The sequence below is a fragment of the Salmo salar genome, chromosome 18 (genome assembly GCF_965601325.2).
Source record: "Salmo salar chromosome 18, fSalSal1, whole genome shotgun sequence".
Lineage (NCBI taxonomy): Eukaryota > Metazoa > Chordata > Actinopteri > Salmoniformes > Salmonidae > Salmo > Salmo salar.
Window position 1 is genome coordinate 7,832,062 of NC_138308.1, and position 26,576 is coordinate 7,858,637.

Sequence of the window (26,576 nt, forward strand, 5' to 3'; positions counted from 1 at the left end):
TAGTTGAATCTCTATGGCATTAGCATTTAAATTAGCTGTACAGTTTACTTCTTGAATTGACAGAATTAAAATGAAATTTACCCCACTATGGTCATTAGCTGGACATGAGAGACGCTGTTATCGATAGAGATAGAACATCGTTTTTGCATTTAAATGAGCTGTGTTGATGGAAAAACAGGGTCCATCAAAAACATGGTCCATCATCACTGGCACATGGATTTGTTGTTTTTAGTGTACCTACTGACAGACTATGATTCAAGGGCCCATTTGGGATGCAGACCCAATCTCAGTGCGTTCTCCTTAGCACCAGCCCCTCTCCCCTAACCACCTCCAGACCATCCAGTCATCTCTCACCTTCTCCCCGATCTCAGTCTGGTCTCCCCCAGGCAGCAGCTCCAGGTCGGGCCCCAGGGCGCAGGCCTCCAGCGTAGCCTGGAAACGAGAGTCCTCCAGTGGGCAGCCAAACAGGATGTTGTCCCTGAGAGTGGCGTTCTGGATCCAGGCCTGTTGGGGCACGAAGGCTACCGACCCCTGGAGAGAGCAGAGACGGAAGGGGAGAGAGAAGAGGGAAGGGGTGGGAGGAAGGAAGGAGTGTGGGAGACAGAGAGAGGGAGTGGGTGGGAAAAGAGGGAGGGGAGTGAGTGCAGAAGGAGGAGAGAGAGAAAGGGAGTGGGTGGGAAGAGAAGGAGGGGAGAGAGTGCAAGAGGAGAGAGAGTTTTAGCAATGACATTTACATTCTACTCCATATGTATTTTGACAGTAAAGCTGCATTTTTCATTTTGGCTCCATACTCCAGCATTTTTTATTTGAAATAAAATACAGTACAGAATATATAACAGTAAAGTATTTGGACAAATTCACTTATAGGGCTCTATTTTCAGCTGGCGGTAAGGAGGCGGAAGTGTCAAATGCAGATCAGTTTTGCAATTTAATTTAAGGGGTGGAAATATTTTAGGTGTTTCCTTAAAAACGTGTACCAATAGGCCAAATTCGGTGAGCACAACTAGGAATATTTAAGACTGACCAAAAGCTGGTGTTAGCTGTAACACAATTGGTTATAGCATTGACTTCGCCAGCGAGGCGCACACAGTAGCCTTGCGTACATCACCAATGTTTTATTAAAATATCACAAGGAGCAAAACTGTCAGACATTCCCCTTTTTAATTTAAATTGGACATCATTTTTGTCTAGCTTCTGTGAAATGTTTGGACTCATTATGTGCAATGCCCATTGCATGAAAGGTGTCAGTGACTGTAGGAAGCCTGTTTAGGAACAACAAGTTATTTAAAAAGACTACTTATTGTTTTTCTTTATAATTTTGTCAAAAAATACATCTTCCACTTCCCTCTGTTGGACCTAACGTCAAATCGAGGGTATTCCAATCGCTGTCTGTGGTTCTGAATCTATTTGTAGGCTATATTTGCCTGTTTGTTTGTTTACTTTTCACGTGGCAAAGCTCACTACTGGCCATATCAACAGCGATAGTAAGCTTAGCTATAAATATATTTGGGAGTCGTAACAGGGAGTGGACATTCCCCCTTTCTCTTTATATTGGATCGTTTTCCAGCTCCTGTGAAAAGTTCCACAGTCATCGTTGTCTTAGGCCTAATAAAATGTGATTTGAACATTATATGCCCATGGGGAACAATTATGGTGCCTGTAACTGTAATTAGACATAGCCTATTTAAAACAAGTTGTTGTTTCTTTTTATTAGAATTTGATTGAAATGACTTACTGTCTTTTTAGGTCTAATCAATAGTGAATTTAATCTTGCTTATTGACAATGTTTGGCACGCCCATAGCTCAGACGTAATGCCTTTTACAGTAGGCCTATATCCGTGTGAATGCCCCCCAAAAATGCTAACCTCCCCTGTTATTGGGAATGGTGAGATGTTAGCATGTTTTGTTTTTGTAGCCTCTGTAACTTTCTCACTCACTGTTATTCAAGGCATTTTTCTTAATCGTGGCATATCGGATTCATTTAGAATTATTCAGACACATCAAATCACTTAGAAAGAAAATTACTGCAGTCGTCATTCACCATTCAGTTCCTATTAGGCAGAACATAACCCCAAACAACCAAATCCAACTACAAATGTATCCAACATCTTTGCAGAGTCACAAGCCTGATATAGTCATTGCGTCCTAGGAATATGCGACCAAATAATAAACGTTTGATTACTTTAATACACTAATAGTGAATTTGTACAAATACTTATGACTCTTCAAATGGCGGACTAGATACAAAAAGAGCTTTCATTTCTAAATGGTTAAACAGACATGTATGAACATGCCCTCAAATAAAAGGTGACATTCTGTACTGTGGCCTCATATAAAACATTTGATCTCAAATCCAAAGTGCTGGAGTATAGAGACACATTTAAAATGTAAGCTTCACTATCCAAATAAGGAGGTGCAGCCAATTCAATTCACATCACTGGCAAACGGTTCCATCAACCTGCAGCGTGCGCAATCATACTTTTTTCAGCGTTCTTATATTGGAAAGGTTAACTGTGAGGCTGCATATCTTCAAATTGGACCAGAGTTGTGAATTTTGTCAAGCACTGTATCTAACTAAAGGCAGGTAGCCTAGCGGTTAGAGCGATGAGTCGCGGGTTTGAAATTACTGAGCCGACAAGGGGAAAAATCTGTCGATTTGCCCTTGAACAAGGCGCTTAACCCTCATTTGCTCCAGGGAAGCCATACTACTATGGCTGACCATGTAAAAACAACCCATTTCACTGGTCATTCATTGTCAAACCAATAAATTATTTTAAAATAGGTCATACTGACTAATTTGAGTATTTAATGTGAGTATAATTATTACCTGCATGACGTGTGTGTGTGTGTGTGTGTGTGTGTTACCTGTACATTGATGAAACCCTTTGCGCTGTGCATCTCTCCCAGCATTGCTGATATCAGAGAAGATTTCCCAGAACCCACCACTCCCACCACTGCTACCAGCTTGCCGGGCTTAATTTCCAATGACACACTGACACACACACAAACACACACGCACAAACACGGACACACACAACACGTTTAACAAAGCAGAGGAGATTATTGCAAAAGCCACACCTCTCAATGCATATCTGAGTATTTATTGAATGCTTTTTTTATACTTTTAATTGCTGCTGTACTGACAGGAGAGGTTAAACTGAAAGTTAGCAATTCATTGTACTGTGTACACTATGCTGTATCCAGTGCATATGACAATAAACTTTGATTTGATATGACTTCTCTGTTAAAACAGACACACAGCCACACACCCACAGAGGAGGGAAACTCACTTTTTGAGAACAGGTTCAGCGTCTTTCTCCCAAGCGAAGGTTCCATTACAGACACTCACGGCTGTGTCTGGGAACAGACATAGACACACGTTTGAGGCACAGGAGGTTGGTGGCACCTTAATTGGGGAGGACGGGCTCATGTTAATGGCTGGAGCGGAATAGGTGGGATGGGATCAAATACGTCAACAGACATGGTTTCCATGTGTCTGATGCCATTCCATTCGCTCCGTTCCGGCCACTATTATGAGCAGTCCTCCCCTCAGCAGCTTCCTGTGGTTTGAGGGGTGCTTGATTTAACTTGGCAGTTTGCACTATTGACCACTATGCCACTGGTTTCATTATACCGGCAAACTAAATACAACTAATGCAACTAAAGTATTGACATAAAGGGACGGTTTCCTGGGCACAGATTAAAACTAGTCCTTGACTAAATGGAGATTCTCAATTGAAAATGCTTCTTAGTCCATGGGACTAGGCTTAATCTATGTCTGGGAAACCGTATCAGTGTTTTGCTTTATGGGGTTAAAGAGCGTGTAACAAAGTGTGTGACACTTGACCCTTGACCTACTGAAGCTGGGGTCGTGACGCACAATGTTGGTGTCCAGGTCGTCTCCTCCCAGGAACTTTTCCAGACGCGTCTTAGAAACACTGGTCTGGAGGGACAAACACACACGTATGTAGGGAGTGTGTGTGTTTTACCAAGCTAATTTATATTCCTGCACTGCTTATTTGAACCAAAAAATGTTTTGATACAAGTCAGAATATCTTCATACAAGACAAATTATCTTGAAGTAAATGCATTTTTGGGGTAAGAGAAATTTACTAAAAACAAGTCATTTAGACTTGAATAAAAATGTAAGATGTGCGTGCAGTGTGTGTGCATGTGTGTGGACGTATGTGTGTGTGTGCGTGTGTGCGTGTGTGCTGTCCTACCTGCACCATTGCAGCTATGAGCATGGGCAGGAAGGCCAGAGGGAAGCGGAGGATGTTGAACAGAGAGATGGAGGTGAAGGCTTTCCCTGCATCCAGAACGTTCTCTGAGTCCACTGCTACAAACACTGCAAAGGTTGCCAAGGAGACCTGGAGACGTACACGGGTTAGTTAGAGTGTGTGTGTGTGTCTCTCTCTCCCTTTATCTCAGTACTCACCAGGGCGGGGGCGCAGGAGAAGATGAAGGTGGAGACGGAGGAGAGGTAGGCAAACTTCCTCATGACCACCAGCTCTTGTTCTCTGATCCCCATCACCTGGTTCTGGAATGATGGTTCCCATGCATATAGCTTCAGGATCTGGAGAGTGGGAGGGGAGGGAGAGGGTGAGAGGTTGGAAGGGGGGAATAAGAGAGAGAATGAGGGAAGGGAGTGAGAGAGGGAGGAGAGGTAAGGGGAGAGGGAAGGAGAGAAGAAGAGAAGAAGAGGGAGAGAGGTAGGGAAATGAGAAAAGGAGAGGGGAAGGTGGAACAGGTGGGAAAGGCAGGTGAGAAAGTCTGAAGTGGCTCTTTTGTTCAGAGCCATATCCTTGGAGGGTTTAAATGTGCACAAAGCAGCAGCATAAAGCAGCAGCACCTCACAGCCATTTTCGTTTTCATTAAACCATAAAAAGCCTGCATGTGTGCACACACACACACACAGTCACACAAACACATGTAGAGCCTGAAAGCTCAATAAATATTACAATGTTATAATATAACAATACTAAAAATGTATAGTAAATAATATTACAGTACTACAAAACTATTATAATTCAACACAAAGTGAGAAGTAGGCAGGTCTGAAGCCAAAAATGTTTATAAATTCACATGAGCACCACAAGGCCTACTTCACCCATGCTCTACCAAGGTTTTCCAGCACACAACGTTGGCCTACTACAGTAGCTATGTTGGTCTATTGTACATCAAACAACATGTAGGCAGGTTGCTTAGGATTCAAACCTTCTCAGACAGCAAGGCTTCATCTAAATTGGTGTCATATTGGCTTAGATGTGATGGTAGGAAAATGTGATTTTACCATTGAGCACTATAATACCTTGACTACCTGCAATTAGCTCCAACAGCGAACTTATTAATGGCATGCCATTTTAGATTGGCCTCTACCTCAAGTACTCTTAATAATGTACTGTTGATAGAATATCTCTAAGATATATAGTCAAATGCACTGCTTAGTGCTGGGACGAAGAAAACTGTAGATATGAAGTAGGACAAGCACACACCATTGCGCTAGCATACTTTTAATTAGGTATATTGAACCTTATTATTATTCAAGCTAATACCTTGATGCCATTCAGCATCTCGTTCACGATTTTCATCCGTTTGTCTTTGTACCTCATGTTCTCAATCTGAAAATAGAGACACAGACAGAAATAGGAACGTGAGGTAAGAAGGTTTTGCACTAACTGCTGTTGATGACAGGTCATTAACTCATACACCCAATAACCCCAGAAATAGATAAGTTAATGTAGAATACTGTTGTTGAAGCTTCACCATTTAGATTTAGCACAGTGGAGAGCAATTCAAGTTTGTGCGGTATAATAATAGTGTAGCAAATTCCAGGGGCTAGCCTGACCCAAACTCATACTCCAGAGACTCCTGAGTCCAACACATCAGCCTCTCCCTCCCCCATCCTCCCCTCACTCTTGTTACTCCTCCTCCAGAACACTGATGACCACCATGCACGAGAACCATGACAGCCAGCATCGCCGGTTCTACCTCCCTCTTCCCTACCTACTCCCTCCCCTTTTTCCACCCTCTCTTCACCCTCTCCCCTTCCTAACCTGAACGTTCTTGGACATGTTGGCCAGCAGACCATTGATGGGCACCATGAGGACCATGACAGCCAATCCAGCCAGTACAGCAGGCCCAAGCTCTATCCATAGGAAGGCGATAGCGAGTGCTATCTGCAGTGGGCACGACCACAGCAGGTGGATGAAGTTAACAACATCATTGAATCGCTGAGCGTCGGCTGACATCAGGTTCACCGTCTCCCCGACCGTCGACTCCTTACGGGCGTCGTTCGATACGACCAGAGCCTGGGGGAGAGAGGGGAGGAGGGAAGGGAGATGTGGAAAGAGGGGAGAGAGAGGGATGTGGAAATAAGTTAGAGAGGAGGAGAGGGAGGAGAGAGCGAAAGAGGAGAGAGGAGGGAAGGAGATAGAAATGGAAGAGGATAGAGAGCAGGATGGAGGGGGAGAGTTGAACAAAAGGTTACTAAAGAGTAATAACACTTCTTTGAGCAGATACTGAAAGAACTCCACGACACGTTGAAGTGCCACCTAATACTAAGTCAACAGTTGCAATACCAGTCCAAAGTTTGGACACACCTACTCATTCAAAGGTTTTATTTTATTTGTACTATTTTCTACATTGTAGAATAATAGTGAAGACATCAAAACGATGAAAAAACATATGGAATCATGTAGTAACCAAAAAAGTGTTAAACAAATCAAAATATATTTTATTTATAAAGTATATAAAGTAGCCACCCTTTGCTTTGATGACAGCTTTGCAAACACTTGGCATTCTCTCAACAAGCTTCACCTGGAATGCTTTTCCAGCGGTCTTGAAGGAGTTCCCACATATACTGCTTTTCCTTCACTCTGCGGTCCAACTCATCTCAAACCATCTCAATTGGGTTGAGGTTGGTGATTGTGGAGGCTAGGTCATCTGATGCAGCACTCCATCACTCTCCATCTTGGTCAAATAGCCCTTACACAGCCTGGAGGTGTGTTGGGTCATTGTCCTGTTGAAAAACAAATTATAGTCCCACTAAGCACAAACCAGATGGGATGGCGTATCGCTGCAGAATGCTGTGGTAGCCATGCTGGTTAAGTGTGCCTTGAATTCTAAATAAATCACAGACAGTGTCACCAGCAAAGCACCCCCACACCATCACACCTCCTCCTCCATGCTTCACAGTGGGAACCACACATGCGGAGATCATCCGTTCACCTACTCTGCGTCTCACAAAGACAGAGTCAATTTGGATTCATCAGACCAAAGGACAGATTTCCACCAGTATAATGTCCATTGCTTGTGTTTCTTGGCCCAAGCAAGTCTCTTCTTCTTATTGATGTCCTTTAGTAGTGGTTTCTTTGCAGCAATCCAACCATGAAGGCCTGATTCACGCAGTCTTCTCTGAATAGATGATGTTGAGATGTGTCTGTTACTTGAACTCTGTGAAGCAGTTATTTTGGCTGCAATTTCTGAGGCTGGTAACTCTAAGGAACTTATCCTCTGCAGCAGAGGTAACTCTGTGTCTTCCTTTCCTGTGGCGCTCCTCATGAGAGCCAGTTTCATCATAGCGCTTGATGGTTTTTGCGACTGCACTTGAAGAAACCACCCCTACCTTGTCACAACACAACTGACTGGCTCAAACACATTAAGAAGGAAAGAAATTCCACAAATTAACTTTTAACAAGCCACACCTGTTAATTGAAATGCAATCCAAGTGACTACCTCGTGAAGCTGGTTGAGAGAATGCCAAGAGTGTGCAAAGCTGTCATCAAGGCAAAGGGTGGCTACTTTGTAGAATCTCAAATATAAAATATATTTTGATTTGTTTAACAGTTTTTCGATGCTACAGTACATGATTCTATATGTGTTATTTCATAGTTTTGATGTCTTCACTATTATTCTACAATGTAGAAAATAGTCAAACTAAAGAAAAACCCCGGAATGAGTAGGTGTGTCTAAACTTTTGACTGGTACTGTATACCACACATAGGGCCGGCACCAGGCATAGTTTTTTTGGGGAACTCAGTCGGAGTCTCAACTTACTGTTGGCGTTAGAATAGTAGAATACACAAGGTGCAAGTAAAAAATGTGGTTGTGCATCAGCAGTTTTTCTCTTGTTTTGTCAGTAACTGACATTCACTCAATTGCAAGAAATGAGCTTTACAACTGCAAAAATGTTTCTCTGCTCCATGGCAAAATTGGAAATTTGCTTTAAAACTGCCAACATTTTTTTCTCCCCCATGACAAAATGAGTAGAATTGCATGAAATGTGTTTTAAAATTCCTAAATGTTCTCTCCGTCCCATGGCAAAATGTATAGAACTGCAGAAAACATGTATAGAACTGCAGAAAGCTTTTAAAACAGAAAAAATATCTCTCTGCCCCATTGTCACGTCCCGACCCTTGTAAGATGTCATTTTCTATAGTAGAGTAGGTCAGGGCGTGACAGGGGGTGTTTTGGGGTTTCTGTTTCTATGTGGGTTTCTAGGTTTCTATTTCTATGTTGAGGTTGTTGGGATGATCTCCAATTAGAGGCAGCCGGTTCTCGTTGTCTCTAATTGGAGATCATATTTATGGAGGTTTTTTTTCACTTGTGTTTGTGGGTTGTTCATTTTGAGTAGTGTGTTCTCTCTGCGTCACGGTTTGTTGTTTTCGTTATTTCAAGTTTTGGTGTTTTGCATTACGTTTCACGGTTAAATAAAGATGTGGAACTACAAACACGCTGCGCCTTGGTCCGATCCTTTCGACAGCCGTGACACCCATGGCAAATTTATTAGAATTGACATTTCGTATAAAATCATTTTCTCTCCATCCCATGGCAAAATGTGTAGAATTGCAGGAAATACATTTTAAAATGTACATTTTTCTCTCCGCTGTCAAGAGGTGTGCCACTAAATCAATCAATCATTCAATCAAATGTATTTTTAAAGCCTTTCTTACATCAGCCGGTGTCACAAAGTGCTATATAGAAACTCAACCTAAAACCCCAAACAGCAAGCAATGCAGATATAGAAGTACGGTGGCTAGAAAAAACTCTCTAGAAAAGGCGGGAACCTAGGAAGAAACCTAGGGAGGAACCAGGCTCTAAGGGCGGGCCAGTCCTCTTCTGGCTGTGCCTGGTTGAGATTATAACAGTACATGGCCAAGATGTTCAAGGATGTGAATAATCATGCTTAGGGCCCCCCCCAAGGCTAGATCACACACATAATCCCACACTCCCTCATGTCCTATCCCATAAGCACCCATAAGCACTCATCAACTCATTGATTGTTTTAGAGAGAAAGCCAGTATATTGGAATGCATAGATAACAGCAAATTGATTTGCTCCTATATGAGATGGTACGAAATAGTTTTATCTCTGCTCTGTATCTTTCCAATCTCTGGCCCTTAAATATACATGGATAGCTAACATCAATAACAAGCATGTCAATCTCTCCTGGCTCAAAGTAGAGAAGAGATTGACTGCATCACTACTTGCCTTGGCAGCAGCTAATGGAGATCCGTAATAAATACAAATACAAAATCTCTGTCAAATCTCCATCACTGTTAGATCAAGGAAGCCAGGGGGGGTTGAACCCCGATCCTCAAGGAACACAAGTGCAAGACAATAACACGTACCTTCTTGTACACAGCAGCCATGATGGCTGTTCTGACTTTCATCCCCAGAACGAAGCAGCGTTGGAAGTACTGCTGCAGGAACAGAGACTGAAAGACGGCCACCAGGATAAGCAGCACTGCATACATGTACCCTGTCCACGTGTAGATGGATTTGTCCGTAGTGAAGGATATCATCAACCTGGGATATACCAAAACCAGAAGTTAAACCACTACATTTTGGGCGAAAAAAACTATGCATACTGGTATATGCACAAAACATAGCATTCTTTTAACTACAAATTTACAACAAAGTTTTGAACTTGCAATGTAGTATTTGGACAGTTAACAACAGTTAAGGTAAATACATTTGATTCAATCCCTTTTTGACAGCATCCCTATTGACTTAGGCAAAACTTTCCATACATGTTTGTCCATGGAAGAAGGGGTCAGAAAGATACTTTTTCGACCTGAATGCCAAGACATTCAGGAGATATTGGGGCTACATGTTGACCCATTTTACATACCCCACCATACCATGAGACATCCATGTCTTCATCACCGGAAAAGGTAAACGGTTGAGTTTGATATCATTTAAAATCTTACAAACAGGGTTGTCAAACGTAAATTTATATTTATCTACAAACATTTTTTTTTTTTTTTTTTTTTTTTACAGAATTTTTGTCTTGCCCATGCAACCTCTGAATGGCACATACTGTATACACAATCCATGTCTCAATCGTATCAAAGCTTAAAAATCCTTCTTTAACCTCTCCTCCCCTTCATCTACACTGATTGAAGTGGATTTAACAAGTGACATCAATAATGAATCATAGATTTCACCTGGTAAGTCTATGGCATGGAAAGAGCTGGTGTTCTTAATGTTTTGTACACTCAATGCATAACCCCACTGTCCGTTTTTCACGTTGTCTAATTAAAAAAAGAATTAACTACGCATACACACACACACTTTAGAAATTCCAAAAACGTATCAACCAACTTTAGTATTTTATCCTAATTTGATCCTAATCCAGAGAACAAGAAAACAGTTTACAGTTTACTCTCCTTGGGTTGTGCCGTGGCGGAGATCTTTGTGGGCTATACTCGGCCTTGTATCAGGATGGTTGGTGGTTGAAGATATATTTCTAGTGGTGTAGGGGCTGTGCTTTGGCAAAGTGGGTGGGGTTATAGCCTGCCTGTTTGGCCCTGTCTGGGGGTATCATCGGACGTGGCCACAGTGTCTCCCGACCCCTCCTGTCTAAGCCTCCAGTATTTATGCTGCAGTAGTTTATGTGTCGGGGGCCTAGGGTCAGATTGTTATATCTGGAGTATTTCTCCTGTCTTATCCTGTGTCCTGTGTGAATTTAAGCATGCTCTCTCTAATTCTCTCTCTCTTTCTCGCTCTCTTTCTTTCTCTCTTTCTCTCTTTCTTTCTTTCACTCTCTCAGAGGACCTGAGCCCTAGGACCATGCCTCAGGACTACCTGGCCTGATGACTCCTTGCTGTCCCCAGTACACCTGGCCACGCTGCTGCTCCAGTTTCAACTGTTCTGCATGCGGCTATGGAACCCTGACCTGTTCACCGGACGTGCTACCTGTCCCAGACCTGCTGTTTTCAACTCTCTAGAGACAGCAGGAGCAGTAGAGATTCTCTGAATGATTGGCTATGAAAAGCCAACTGACATTTACTCCTGAGGTGCTGAACTGTTGCACCCTCGACAACCACTGTGATTATTATTATTTGACCCTGCTGGTCATCTATGAACATTTGAACATCTTGGCCATGTTCTGTTATAATCTCCACCCGGCACAGCCAGAAGAGGACTGGCCACCACTCCTGGCCTGGTTCCTCTCTAGGTTTCTTCCTAGGTTCTGGCCTTTCTAGGGAGTTTTTCCTAGACACCGTGCTTCTACACCTGCATTGCTTGCTGTTTGGGGTTTTAGGCTGGGCTTCTGTACAGCACTTTGTGACATCAGCTGATGTAAGAAGGGCTTTAAAAATACATTTGATTGATTGATTGATTGATTGATTGATTTACTTCTTTAAACATGTTTGATTACCATCTCGTGGACAGGAACCAGCGCAACGCTCGCTCACCATAAAAAATTTTCAGTTTAATTAGTCAAGTTTAAAAGATTGACGTCAATATTTTAAACTTGTCTAATAAAACTACACACGTCATTCTCTCTGGCACCAAAAGTGAAAAAAGTGTTGATAGGGGACAGAATTTGGTCGGATCATCACATAATTGGCATATATATTACTCTTACAGAATTTCTACGTGGGCGAGGATATTGGACATTTTATCAAAGCCTACTGGATGATAACTTGTTTATAACTAGGACAGAATAATTTATAACTGACTTTTTCCGACATAACATAGGTACAGCAAATCCCCTTATTGAATGGGACACTTTTAACTGTGCCTTTAGAGGTCATGCAATTCAGTACACATCTATAAAACAAAAGCAATTTAGATCAAAAGAGTCCATATTAACAAAGGAAATTGAAGGACTAACAGTACAGATAGATAGCAATAAAAACTGTACCATAGAGGCACAGAATAAGTTAGAGGAAAAACAAAAAGAAATGGAGGAACTTATTCAAGAAAGATCCCGTGTAATATATTATAAAAAATAAAGCGAACTGGATTGAATATGGAGAAAAATGCACATAATTATTTTTCAATCTTCAACATACTACCCCCAAAACATAATTGAAACTTGTTACAAATGATGGAGTCATTTGCATTATTCACCAAATTATATTTTGAAAGAGGAAGTAAAGTACTTTAAGAATATGTTTTCGTTTCAGTCTCCTCCATCTCCACTAATCGAAGCTAATTGTATGGATTTTTTCCAATTAATAATGTAAAATTAACATCTGTACAGAAAGACTCATGTGAAGGCCAAATTACAGAGGAGGAACTTCTTGATGCAATTAAAGCCTTTAAGGCTGGGAAAACTCCAGGGCTGGATGGCATACCAGTGGAAGTATACCAAACTTTTTTTTATATACTCAGAGGACCATTATTAGCATGTTTTAACCACTCTTATATAAATGGTAGATTATCGGACACGCAACAAGAAGGTCTGATTTCATTATTACTGAAACAGGATCAAAGTGCTATATATAAAGATCCAATCCATTTCAAAAATTGGAGGCCTCTTACACTTCAGTGTTGTGACGCAAAAATTCTAGCTAAATGCTTGGTGCATAGAATTAAAAAGCTATTGTCAGATATTATTCATCCTAATCAGACAGGTTTTTTACATGGACGATACATTGGAGATAATACAAGACAAGTACTGGAAACAATAGAATACTATGAAATATCGGGGAAACCAGGCCTGGTTTTCAGAGCTGATTTTAAAAAGGCTTTTGATAAAGTACGACTGGAGTTTATATATAAATGCCTAGAATATTTCAATTTTGGAGAATCTCTTATAAAATGGGCATGGGTATAGTAACCCAAGTGTAAAATAGTAAATAATGAACGTTTTAAACTGTCAAGAGGAGTAAAACAAGGTTGTCCACTATTGGCATATCTATGTATTATTGCCATCGAAATGTTAGCTGTTAAAATTAGATCCAACAATAATATTAAGGGATTAGAAATCCGTGGCTTGAAAACAAAGGTGTCATTGTAAACTGATGATTTATGTTTTCTTTTAAAACCACAATTAGAATTCCTCCACAGCCTCATAGAGGATCTAGAAACTTTAGCTAACCTCTCTGGATTAAAACCAAATGATGATTAGTGTATTATATTACGTGTTGGATCACAAAAAAATGCAACTTTTACATTACCGTGTAGTTTACCAATAAAATGGTCTGACGGGGATGTAGACCCTAAAGATTGAAAAGCTGCCCCTCTTCAAAGGGGGTGACACTCTAGACCCAAACTGTTATAGACCTATATCCATCCTGCCCTGCCTTTCTAAAGTCTTTGAAAGCCAAGTTAAGTACTGGTAGTCTAGGAAACTTGACTGAAGACGAGAGGGAAAGAACATTTCCCTCTCACCACCGTGTGGTACATCTGATGTATCCATTCTAACGAAGACTCCAAAACAAAAGAAGCCTACAACTACAAAGGACATTGTGTCTTACATCCCTCGAACTACTCGCCATAGACGGACGAGTGGTTTCAACAGAGAGACGACAGAGAAAGACAAGCATAGATATGTTGCATTTCTAAATCGGGTTATTAGGGTGCTAAATATTCATATTTACGGTGAGCATAGTTTCCAAATGTTGTTAGGATAAGCCCACTCCCTTTGTCTTTCCCGCTCTTTCCATTGTGTAACAAGCCGTCATACTGGGTTAGTCCACTAGGGACTGTATTTCATTGCATTATGATAGTAATCAAGAATCTATACTGTGTGTGTGTTTATGTATTTCTGTGTGATTATTTAGTTAGTTAGCAAATAAAAAGGTTAGCCAATTTGTGTATCGTTGAATCATCACTTAGATTAGGGTTTGTGCAGATTTATGAGGTCAACGACGTTCAGAATGAGAATGATGAGGTAATAATAAATGAATAAGTGACTGTTATCTATAGATATGTACATATCTTATAAGAGATTAATTCGGGAGATAGTAACTCGTTAAATAAGTTTTCCCGTGGTTTTCCCGTGGACAATAGTATCAGTGAATTCGTACTAAATGAAAAGCCGAAACTAATATGACATTCCGGCATTTGAAGCATACTTGTAGAAAACCCTGACAGTTTCTTGTACACTTTCTCTTAGCCCTCTCTACCCTGCAGAGAGTATAAATACTCGGGGGATGGGCTATCCATTGTTCTCAGGCCACACTGCCCCACAACTCCTCACACGTTTTCTGGAACTCTCTGCTGACCAAAGTCACCTGACCTGGTCAGCCAATCAGAGGCCCACCTGGGGTAAAAGAAATACCAGGCTGACCAGAGCTCCAGGCTGACCCCAGCTCTTTAAACTCATGGGCTCCCCACCAACACACCAGGTGGACAGTCCTCCACTCTGGACTTCCTAACTGTGTGTTAGTGCATGAATTACCATGTAAATAGACTTTGTTGGGGGTTCATGTGTGTAATAATACACGCTCTCTATTTCTGTCTTATGACAGAAAACCACTTTCACTGGGTTCCCTCCTAATTCCTGTTTGCTGTGTGTACCTGTCTTGAGTGTGGCAATAAACGTGTGCTCTGTATATCTGTCTCCTACTGGTCATTACCAAGCCTTATAACTGAGGCGCCAGGACAGTTGTACCTATATCTAAACTGGCACCTCTTTCGAGACCACTACCAGTTGGTGGCGTTCTATTTTAATACTACATTTTCTAAATTTACTATAAAACGTTCTATTTTCGCACACCCAAAATGCCTACTATTTAGAATGCAAGTACGGGTATTCGGACACGGCCAAAGTCCATAGTCCTAGTACTGGTTGACTCACTTGAGGATCTGTGGACTGGCAAAGGATAGCAGGTCCGTTACGAGCTTGAAGAAAGCTGATTCCCACAGGACCCCTTTAAATGTGGTAGTGATAGTGGGGATGAGCCACGACTCGGGGTAGTCCTCCTTCTCTTCTTTCTTCTTCTTCTTCTTCTCCTTCTTCTTGTCCTTTTTATCCTCCTTTTCCTCCTAGTGCAGTGAAATAGATCAATCAGTACTGTTTCAGAGAAAGTTGAGATATTCAGGTAACTCAGCCTATTTAAACGGTTATGACAAACTTTTTTAAATAAAAAAAAATCACAGCCATTGTCCATAATTGTCGGTTACATAATTATACAATGCACGTGCCAACCCTATTCAGAGCTGGAAAGTAGTGAAAATAAATAAATGTTTGTGGTGTAAAATATTAATATAAAGAACATTTATTGAAATTAACATATACACACCATCTTATGTAATGAAATAGGTCTAAGGTAAGATCTCTGTATATATATCTTTCTACCTTGGTAGCTTGAGTCCATAGAGCTATTAGAAATGTTCTCCTTTCAGTAAGTATAAAAGCTGATCATTGTTCACAAAGCTGGAGTGTTTGTCTGGAGTGTTTGGGTGAAAACATTTGTTTTGTACTGATACTGCTCACCTTGCACGATATGAGTCAAATAGAAAGTGATTGACTGTGTGAGAGAGAAAACTAAATAAATCCCCTTTTCTGTGTGTGTTTTTTATGTGTTTGCATCTTTGTACGAGTATGGGTTGCTCTCACCATCATCAGCACATCCTGGCTGACCCCCTTCCCCAGGCTATTCTGATGCCCGATTTGGAGGCCCTCTCCCTGGCCTTTGCTTGCCTTCTCCTCCCCTCTCTTCCTCATTTTGGCCTGAAGCCTGGTTCTGGCTGCTTCCAGCTCTGTCTGCATGGTCTGCTGGAAGCGCTGACTGATCTGGAGGGTACTCTCTGCCTCACTTAGCTCCCACATGTCCTTCTGGACCAGAGGGCGCTTGAAACCATTTAGCACCATGCTGAAGGAGGTAGGAAGGGAGAGAGAGTGAAAGAGAGAGTCAAAACCAGATCCTTAAAGACCCACACCAAGATCAGAATCTTTGAGATCCAGATCTACATCCAGACCCAATCTCTTGTGAGCCAGACTTACAGACTGAAAGACATGTTTTGAAGACAGTGAGGAAAATCAGCGATACTATACCTGTTGAACCAATTGAATGTGATTCTGCTGAGAAATGCGGCTCCAACCTCTGGGTTCTAAAACACACACAACAAGACAGAGGGAGACACTTCTTAGGTAAAACAATATCTGTAGAATAACATTATTCATATAGGTTGTTGAGATGCTCTTTTCCAATATGTCGACCTGATTAGTCAGTTTAGGTGAACAATGAAAAACAATTGACAATAATATCAGGCAGCTGTTCAGCACGTAGGTAGGTACCTTTTTGACCAGGTCCTCTACTTCCCGGGGGACATCTGCGAAGGCGGACAGGATGAGGGCGATCAACTCCAGCCCAAAGGAGATGTAGAAGAGACAGAAACGAGGGAGGTCTGAGATCTCTCCCTGGAGAGAGAGGGGGAGAGTGCATATAGAGAAGTGCCAGATGCTGCGGTCCAAACGCGCCAACAGACATGGCAGCTCTGCTTCTAGCTCCTAAGCAACTTTGCGGTAATTTTGTTTTGAATTGTTAGATACTACTGCACTGTTGGAGCTAGGAACACAAGCATTTCACTACACCCTCAATAACATCTGCTAACAAAAATTATATGTGACCAATTACATTTTATTTGAAGTAGACAGCCCTCGGACCTCAACCCTCAGCCCTTGAATGATGTTTTACATCGTCACATCTGAGTGAACCTTCAAATTTCCTTGCCCAAGCGAGGGAGAATGATGACCTGATAGTCAACATACTTAGTTGAAAGCTTGGAAGTTGTGCCTAATAAGAACCAACCTCAAGCAATTTATGCACGTAGCAAGCTAACGCAGCACTCTTGTCAGGTTCTAGCTACAGCTACCCATAGCTGGCTAGCTAGCTTTATCGTTTGGTTATTTATTCCAATACATTTTAGAATTCCCAAAAATATGTTTAGGTAGATAGCTAGCTATGTTTTATAGGCTCCTTGCTATGAGTCTGAGGCACTTTGAACATCATATTCCCATTTGCCACCACTAAAATTGCTAGCTAGCATGCAAGCGTAGTAATGTTCTCTCACATACCAACTAATGAAGTCAAGTTGATTAAATTTCACACTTCACGGCCACTTCACTGGAGTTTGACATGTGACTACAGTTTTCATTGAATTGTGGGCCATAACAACCCCAATAAGTGATCAGAGTTGTTCACTTGCTCCCTGAAGCTAAATCAAGGACCGAGGGGGTAACCTTTGTGAATTGGACCACCACTTAACCTGTTGGGGCTAGGGAGCAGTATTTGCACGGCCGGATAAAAAAACGTACCCGATTTAAACTGGTTACGACTCTTGCCCAGAAACGAGAATATGCATATAATTAGTAGATTTGGATAGAAAACACTCTAAAGTTTCTAAAACTGTTTGAATGGTGTCTGTGAGTATAACAAAACTCATATGGCAGGCCAAAACCTGAGAAGATTCCATACAGGAAGTGCCCTGTCTGTCAATTTGTTGTCCTTCTGTTGCATCTCTATCGAAAATGCAGCATCTGTGCTGTAACGTGACATTTTCTAAGGCTTCCATTGGCTCTCTAAAGCCGCCAGAAAGTGGAATGGGGTGTCTGCTGTCTCTGGGCGAAGAACAGCAGGAGAGTTTGTGAGTAGTCAGCCAACCACACTGTCCGATTTCAAAAAGGCTTTACAGCGAAAGCAAAACATTGGATTATGTCAGCAGAGTACCCAGCCAGAAATAATCAGACACCCATTTTTAAGCTAGCATATAATGTCACAAAAAAACAAACCACAGCTAAATGCAGCACTAACCTTTGATGATCTTCATCAGATGACACTCCTAGGACATTATGTTATACAATACATGCATGTTTTGTTCAATCAAGTTCATATTTATATCAAAAACCAGCTTTTTACATTAGCATGTGACGTTCAGAACTAGCATTCCCACCGAACACTTCCGGTGAATTTACTAAATTACTCACGATAAACGTTCACAAAAAACATAACAATTATTTTAAGAATTATAGATACAGAACTCCTTTATGCAATCGCGGTGTCCGATTTTAAAACAGTTTTTCGGTGAAAGCACATTTTGCAATATTCTGAGTAGATAGCCCGGCCATCATGGCTAGCTATTTTGACACCCACCAAGTTTGGTACTCACCAAACTCAGATTTACTATAAGAAAAAGTGGATTACCTTTGCTGTTCTTCGTCAGAATGCACTCCCAGGACTTCTACTTCAATAACAAATGTTGGTTTGGTTCCAAATAATCCATCGTTATATCCAAATAGCGGCGTTTTGTTGTGCATTCAAGACACTATCCGAAGGGTAAAGAAGGGTGACGCGCCCGGCGCGTTTCGTGACAAAAAAATTCAAAATATTCCATTACCGTACTTCGAAGCATGTCAAACGCTGTTTAAAATCAATTTTTATGCGATTTTTCTCGTAAAAAAGCGATAATATTCCGACCGGGAGTCGTTGTTTTCGTTCAAAGACTGAAAATAAAAACATGGAGTCGTCTCGTGCACGTGCTCACCAGTCTCATTGTTCTCAGATCGACCACTTACCAAATTCGCTACTGTTTTTCAGCCATGGCCTGCAAAGTCATCATTCAACGTTCTGGCACCTTCTGAGAGCCTATGGGAACGTTAGAAAATGTCACGTTACAGCAGAGATCCCCTGTTTTGGATAGAGATGATCAAGAAGGCCAAGAAATAGTCCGAGAGGGCGCTTCCTGTTTGGAATCTTCTCAGGTTTTGGCCTGCCAAATGAGTTCTGTTATACTCACAGACACCATTCAAACAGTTTTAGAAACTTTGGAGTGTTTTCTATCCAAAGCTAATAATTATATGCATATTCTAGTTTCTGGGCAGGAGTAATAATCAGATTAAATCGGGTACGTTTTTTATCCGGCCGTGAAAATACTGCCCCCTCTCCATAACAAGTTAAGAGATCTTTTTCTGTAACAGATAAAGTTAACATAAGTTAATCATTTGTTTATAATTTGCTCAGAGGGTTGATATAGAGGGAGTCAAAGAGAGTGAAAGAGAGCATGAATCATCCTGACTGTATGTACCATATAAAGTAAACATAAGTATAATCATAATTTTTCTTTTTTTAAACACTCCCACTTGTCTTTTCCGACTAGCACTAACTTTGCTGATAACTACTTTATTGAGGAAAAATGTGACTATATGACTATGATATGTGGTTGTCTGACCTGACTATCTTAAGGTGAATGCTGTAAGTCATTCTGGATAAGAGTGTCTGCTAAATGACTAAAATGTAAATGTAATCATCTGTCATTGCTTCCTCTTTCCCTCCTTCCCTTCAGCTCTCCCTCCCTCCCTCTGTACCATTCTGAGGGCCTCTCGTAGAAGGGTCTGGAAGGGGAAGATATCACAGACCACCAGGATCAGCCAGAAGAGGAACACAGTAGCAGAGTCCACCGCTCCCTCTCTCCTCCTCACTCCCTCCTGACAGAGCATCAGCAGGATCTAAATGGGGACATACAACAATACAGTCTTTTATTTAGCAAACAGCCACAGTGAAAAAAGACACAAGGAAAACCACAATGAATCACAACCAAATAGAAACTAGATACACTACCACAGCTATACACTGTCGTACGAACAACACAAAGTGTTTGTATCTGTCCCAATTTTTTTCAACTTCAATTAATACATAAATAGATAAATGAAAAGGTTTACCCATGAGACAGTGAACAGAATGGGGTTGGCATAGAAAACCCAAGGGTTTTTCTCTGTCGCAGTGGTATCTCTGGTTGGACCATAGTCCTCTCCTAACGTCACAGCTAGACCTGCTACGGCGGTCAGGAACAACAGGCCAACCACAATCTGAGGAGGAGGGAGGGAACCTGTTTACAGAGGTCTGAGCAGGCAACGTTGTAATGAAGTCATGGCAATGACGTCATTACAACTTTTATAACATCATGGTCAGGTTTTATACTGGTTGAGTAAGGATGTTTTTTTAACGTATTTTTAGCAACCCAAAAAGTATGTCTTTATCAGGTTGTAATCTGTGTATCTGACCAAAAAACTACCAAAATATGAAATATTTACAATGTCTGTATGCCTTTACCGGTTTGTAATTAGAAACCAGTTTGTTGCACTCTGGTTGTATGTCTTCTCAACCAGAAAAGTAGAGGTTACAAACAGAAAATAACATAATGTGCCAAATGTTGCCCACCGGGGCATATCTTGGACAGGGGCTTTGTTTACCTGTTTACAGAGGTATAGTTTGGACAGGTGTTTAGTGGGGGTGGCATTCCTGCAGAGCACTGCTATGTGCCAGGGGGCACAGAGCCACAGGAAGCCCAGCGGAGCCCACACCAATACGGTCTGCTCCACACACACTGGCAGGTCTGGGTCCTCACGCTGCAGGAACGACGAGTTCTAACAGAGAGAAACACACATTTTTCATAGTGTCTCACACACACACACACACGCTCGTATGCATGCAGACACACACACACACACACACACACACACACACACACACACACACACACACACACACACACACACACACACACACACACACACACACATGCACAAATACGCACACACTTAAACACACACACACACAGGTCCAAACTCATCTATGTACTGACCCAGAAGGACTAAGCCTTCCCTCCAACTCCCTGATTATCAATTTAATCAAATATGACTCACAGGTCATTAAATCTGAAGGCCAAAGAGGCATGAACCCCACCTGGAGGGAATACATGTGTGTGTGTGTGTGTGTGTGTGTGTGTGTGTGTGTGTGTGTGTGTGTGTGTGTGTGTGTGTGTGTGTGTGTGTGTGTGTGTGTGTGTGTGTGTGTGCTAACATGAGTTGTAAGAATCCCACAAGCCCCTCTGGTGTAATAACTCCGGATATGGTCCAGAGCAGGTCATAGTGTCAGACAGCTCGACACACAGCTCGAGACACACACACACACACACACACACACACACACACACACACACACACACACACACACACACACACACACACACACACACACACACACACACAAACTGAGTACATTTTTTTCACTTTCAAATGAATTATATATAGCCATTGATTCTTAAAGAATGTAACTTATAAATGCCTCATGAGCTTAGTTCAACTGTCTAACCCCATCAGAACACAAAATATGAGCTTATTTTACCCCACTGTTTGTAAACAATGTAATTATAAATTGTAGAATTTGGCAGTACGTCCAACCGGCCTCAGAATCACGTGTAACCACGCCAGCCAAGGACTTTCATATCCGGCTTCTACACCTTTGGGATCATCTGGCACCAGCCACCCGGACAGCTGATGATACTGTGGGTTTGCACAACCAAAGAATTTCTGCACAAACTGTCAGATACCGTCTCAGGGAAGCTCATCTGCGTGCTCGTCGTCCTCACCAGGGTCTTGACCTGACTGCAGTTCGGCGTCATAACCGACTTCAGTGGGCAAATGCTCACCTTCGATGGCCACTGGCACGCTGGAGAAGTGTGCTCTTCATTCCGGTTTCAACTGTACCGGGCAGATGGCAGACAGCATATATGGCATTGTTTGGGCGAGCAGTTTGCTGATGTCAACATTGTGAACAGAGTGCCCCATGGTAGCGGTGGGGTTATGGTAAGGGCAAGCATAAGCTACGGATAACGAACACAATTGCATTTTATTGATGGCAATTTAAATGTACAGAGATACTGTGACGAGATCCTGAGGCCCATTGTCGTGCCATTCATCCGCCTCCATCACCTCATGTTTCAGCATGATAATGCACGGCCCCATGTTGCAAGGATCTGTACACAATACCTGGAAGCTGAAAATGTCTCAGTTCTTCCATGGCCTGTGTACTCACCAGACATGTCACCCATTGAGCATGTTTGGGATGCTCTGAATCGACGTGTACGACAGTGTGTTCCAGTTCCCACCAATATCCAGAAACTTCGCACAGCCATTGAAGAGTGGGACAACATTCCACAGGCCACAATCAACAGCCTGATTAACTCTATGCAAAGCAGGTGTGTCGCACTGCATGAGGCAAATGGTGGTCACACCAGATACTGACTGGTTTTCTGATCCACGCCCCTACCTTTTTTTTATGTACCTGTGACAAACGGATGCATATCTGTATCCCCAGTCATGTGAAATCCATAGATTAGGGTCTAATTTATTTATTTCAATTGACTGATGGCCTTATATGAACTGTAACTCAGTAAAATCTTTGAAATTGCTGCATGTTGTGTTTATGTTTTTGTTCAGTGGTAGTACTTTTAAGTGTGGTATCAATGGGTACTTTCTGGTACTACAAATAATTCATCACTATTGGGAAGTTATTTATGGTGAACGAAAGAGACTGCACTCTGACTTACTAGCAATAGCATGCACCACGTCTAAAGAACTGAGTCAAGATTTCTTAACAGTGTCATAACAACCCAGTCACGTTTTTGCTCAATGAGCTCTCTCCCTGCCCTGACCATGTCCATGGTGAGATAAGAACATTAGCGCAATCTAAACAAAGAAAACTGTTACGACAAAGCCACAATTACTGAAGGATACACTAAAGATCACATTAAGAGCTAACTTCACATTAGAATCCCTTATATCAGAAATAGATCATACTTTTAGAGTGAAAAAAAATACAAGAAGTCTCGAATTAACTTATCAATGTCTTGAAAATGCTCTGCGAGTCATCTTGCGATTCATCTTGGAATAACTTTGAATGTGGTCTTTACATAAATTATTGGTTTTGTAAAAAATAAAATCTGCAGTAACCCACCAAATGGCTTTGAAAATGTTTTAGTAACCTACAGTACTAAACAAACAGAGGCCAATGTCCTCCTGATACAGACCAAACAATCATCCCAGTAGGTTCTCTGAAGGTTAACTGGGAGTTATATAAGATTTAAAGATAATTAAATCTTGTTAGGACAATGGATATTTTGAAGCAAACTTTCGCTGCGCTACCAAGAGTCTTTTCATCTTCAGTCTGCACCACTACTAGCTTGAAAGCAAGGTTATGAGAGCATTTTTCTCTGGTAGTTCTACTCACCCAGAAGATGGATCCACAGTACTTCTCCAGAGCTTCGGCCGTCATTGTGTCCCCGGAGTCAGCTCTGGTCAGGAAGACACGACAGGACAATAACACACACACTCCTCACACTCCACAGGCTCAGCTCCGATTAAGGCTAGTCTCTCTGGCCTTTCTGCTCCAACAACAGCAGAAAACAAGCACACACTCCAGAGGTTCCCCTCCAATCAGAAGATGGGACACTATTGGTTGAGTCTTCTCAATTGCTCCACTCCGTCAACAGCAGAACACACAAACACACTCCGCAGATACAATTTGCTCACAGACACTGAGACAATCGCAGGACGGGACTCAGCAGGCCTTTGAGCTATGAAGCTCTTTAATGGACAAGAGATCTTACGGTCTCCTCACACACACACACACACACACACACACACAGGGCGGGATTGTATTCGTAGTCTGTAGAGAGAGGTTAATGCTTAACTCCGACCCTGACTGAAGAGATAATGCCGTTTTTAGGGCTTCTCCCTCTACTGCATATGTAATAAAGTCATTGGCAACGTGTCTGAACATTCACACACAGAACACACACACACATAAACAAATGTCTCCCGAGGGGTGTGTGAGCGCACCCCAGTCAGAAACACAACCAGTCCAACCTCTTCCTGTGAAGATCCAGCCCGCTACAAGGCCCGCTACAGCTTCTCTTCACTCATAACAGGCCTGACTAAAGTCCAGAGTTTGTGTTTGTAAGAGACAGAGAGAGAGAGAGAGAGAGAGAGAGAGAGAGAGAGAGAAGACCCAAGCTTGTATAAAGACCTCCCACTCTTCCTCTCTCATTCCATTGTGAGTGTTTGGGGCTGAGTTTTGTATACACCAGAAATGTTCCCTCAGAAGAGGAAGTGGGGAGGGAGGGAGGGAGGGAGGGTAAGAGGAGAGGATGGGCCCCTTTAAGTCTCTCTTCTTTTCTCCTCTGCCAAACATAGCCCCTCTCTCTCTTCTTTTCTTCTCTGTTTTACTTACTTTCCTTCTGCTCAGACCTATTCCTCCGTGTTTAAGTAATGTCCGATAAACGTCACAGGATAAGGGATTTGCATCATTAGATGGGAGGGGAGCTAACTGAGTGTTGCCTGAAAAACATGTTTCAGATACAATTTGCTTTGACAGTCTGTGGCTGAACGAAAGCCAAAGAGAGGGAGGGATGGGGAGAACTGTGAAGAGCTTGAGTGTTGTCCAACTGGGTACCATTGTGCCCAGTCAAACCCAGTGAGACACACACCCATACACACAACACACACACGCATACTATCACACACACATACGCATACACCCATACGAACACACACACACATACGAACACACACACATACGAACACACAAGATGGCGCCAACAGAGATGTTCGCCCCGCTTCAAGTCCTTAGGAAACTATGAAGTATTTAGTTTTTTTTATGTATTATTTCTTACATTGTTACCCCAAGAAATCTTAAGTCTTATTACATACAGCCGGGAAGAACTATTGGATATAATGTCAGCCTTCCCTGTGGCTCAGTTGGTAGAGCATGGTGTGTGCAACGCCAGGGTTGTGGGTTCGATTCCCACGGGGGGCCAGTACAAAAAAAAAAAAATGCATGAAATGTATTCATTCACTACTGTAAGTCGCTCTGGATAAGAGCGTCTGCTAAATGACTTAAATGTAAATGTTAAATGTAAATATAAGAGAGATGGAAACTTACCAACATTACGACCAGGAATACGACTTACCCGAAGCGCATCCTCTGTTTGGACCACCACCCAGGACAATGGATCTAATCCCAGAAGCTGACCCAAAACAACGGCGCCGCAGAAGGGGCAGACGGAGCGGCCTCCTGGTCAGGCTCCGTAGACTGCTCCCGACTATACTACTCGCCAATGTCCAGTCTCTTGACAACAAGGTAGAGGAAATTTGAGCAAGGGTTGCCTTACAGAGAGACATCAGAGATTGTAACATTCTCTGTTTCACGGAAACATTCTTCTCTCCGGACATGTTGTCAGAATTGGTTCAGCCACCGGGCTTCTCCATGCACCGCGCCAACAGAGATAAACACCTCTCTGGGAAGAGGAAGGGCGAGGTGTATTCTTCATGATTAACGACTCATGGTGTAATCATAACAACATACAGGAACTCAAGTCCTTCTGCTCACATAGAATTCCTTACAATCATATTACCTCACAAGAGAATTCTCGTCAGTTATCGTCACAGCTGTGTACATTCCCTCTCAAGCAGACACCAAGACGGCCCTCAAGTAACTTCACTGGACTCTATGTAAACTGGAAACCATATATCCTGAGGCTGCATTTATTGTAGCTGGGGATTTTAACAAGCAAATTTGAGAACAAGGCTACCTAAATTCTATCAGCATATTGATTGCACTACACGCAGGGGTAATACATTCGATCACTGCTACTCTAACTTCCGTGATGCATACAAAGCCCTCCCCCGCCCTCCCTTCAGCAAATCCGACCACGACGCCATCTTGCTCCTGCCGTCTTATAGACAGAAACTCAAACAGGATGTACCAGAGACTAGAACTATTCAAAGCTGGTCTGACCAATCGGAATCAACGCTTCAAGATTGTTTTGATCACGCGGACTGGGATATGTTCTGGTCAGGCTCAGACAACAACACCGATGTATACGCTGACTCAATGAGTGAGTTTATAAAGAAGTGCATTGGAGATGTTGTACCCACTGTGACTTTTAAAACCTACCCTAACCAGAATCCGTGGATGGATGGTGGCATTCGCGCAAAACAGAAAGCGCAAACCACCGCATTTAACCATGGAAAGAGGTCTGAGAATATGGCTGAATATAAATAGTGTAGTTATTCCCTCCGCATGGCAATCAAACAAGCGAAATGTCGGTACAGGGACAAAGTGGAGTCGCAATTCAACGGCTCAGACACAAGACGTACAGTATGTGGCAGGGACTACAGGAAATCACGGACTATGTCACGTCCTGACCATAGTGAGTGTTATTTTCTATGATAGATTAGGTCAGGGTGTGACAGGGGGTGTTTGTCTGGTTTTTGTATGTCTATGTTTTGGTTCTAGGTTTGTATTTCTATGTTGGTGTTATTTGGAATGACCTCCAATTACAGGCAGCAGGTTGTTGTTGTCTCTAATTGGAGGTCCTATTTAAGTTTAGGTTTGTCCCACAGGTGTTGGTGGGTGATTGTTCTTTGTGAGGTTATTGTTCCTCCAGTGTCACGGTTTGTTGTTTTGTATATACTTGTAGTGTTTAATGGTTGCATTCGGTTTCACTGATTTAATAAAACATGTGGAACTACGAAAACGCTGCATCTT

At 42.2% G+C, this 26,576-nt stretch overlaps 1 protein-coding gene across 1 annotated transcript in view; it reads right to left on the minus strand.

Moving 5' to 3' along the window:
• Positions 1-23,920, minus strand: part of abcc2 (ATP binding cassette subfamily C member 2) — a 57,688-nt gene extending 33,768 nt beyond the window's left edge. The window contains exons 1-17 of the mRNA XM_045700688.2: positions 23,256-23,920; positions 20,438-20,611; positions 19,907-20,053; positions 19,553-19,693; positions 16,487-16,609; positions 16,244-16,299; positions 15,806-16,061; positions 15,044-15,231; positions 9,633-9,810; positions 6,057-6,311; positions 5,556-5,621; positions 4,439-4,576; positions 4,224-4,370; positions 3,859-3,943; positions 3,291-3,357; positions 2,866-2,992; positions 355-531 (exon numbers count right to left, since the gene is read on the minus strand). Of these exons, the coding sequence (XP_045556644.1) occupies positions 355-531; positions 2,866-2,992; positions 3,291-3,357; positions 3,859-3,943; positions 4,224-4,370; positions 4,439-4,576; positions 5,556-5,621; positions 6,057-6,311; positions 9,633-9,810; positions 15,044-15,231; positions 15,806-16,061; positions 16,244-16,299; positions 16,487-16,609; positions 19,553-19,693; positions 19,907-20,053; positions 20,438-20,611; positions 23,256-23,300 (2,370 nt within the window). The 5' untranslated portion in view covers positions 23,301-23,920. The remainder of the gene's footprint in view (positions 1-354; positions 532-2,865; positions 2,993-3,290; positions 3,358-3,858; positions 3,944-4,223; positions 4,371-4,438; positions 4,577-5,555; positions 5,622-6,056; positions 6,312-9,632; positions 9,811-15,043; positions 15,232-15,805; positions 16,062-16,243; positions 16,300-16,486; positions 16,610-19,552; positions 19,694-19,906; positions 20,054-20,437; positions 20,612-23,255) is intronic.
• Between the last annotated feature and the right edge of the window lie 2,656 nt (positions 23,921-26,576).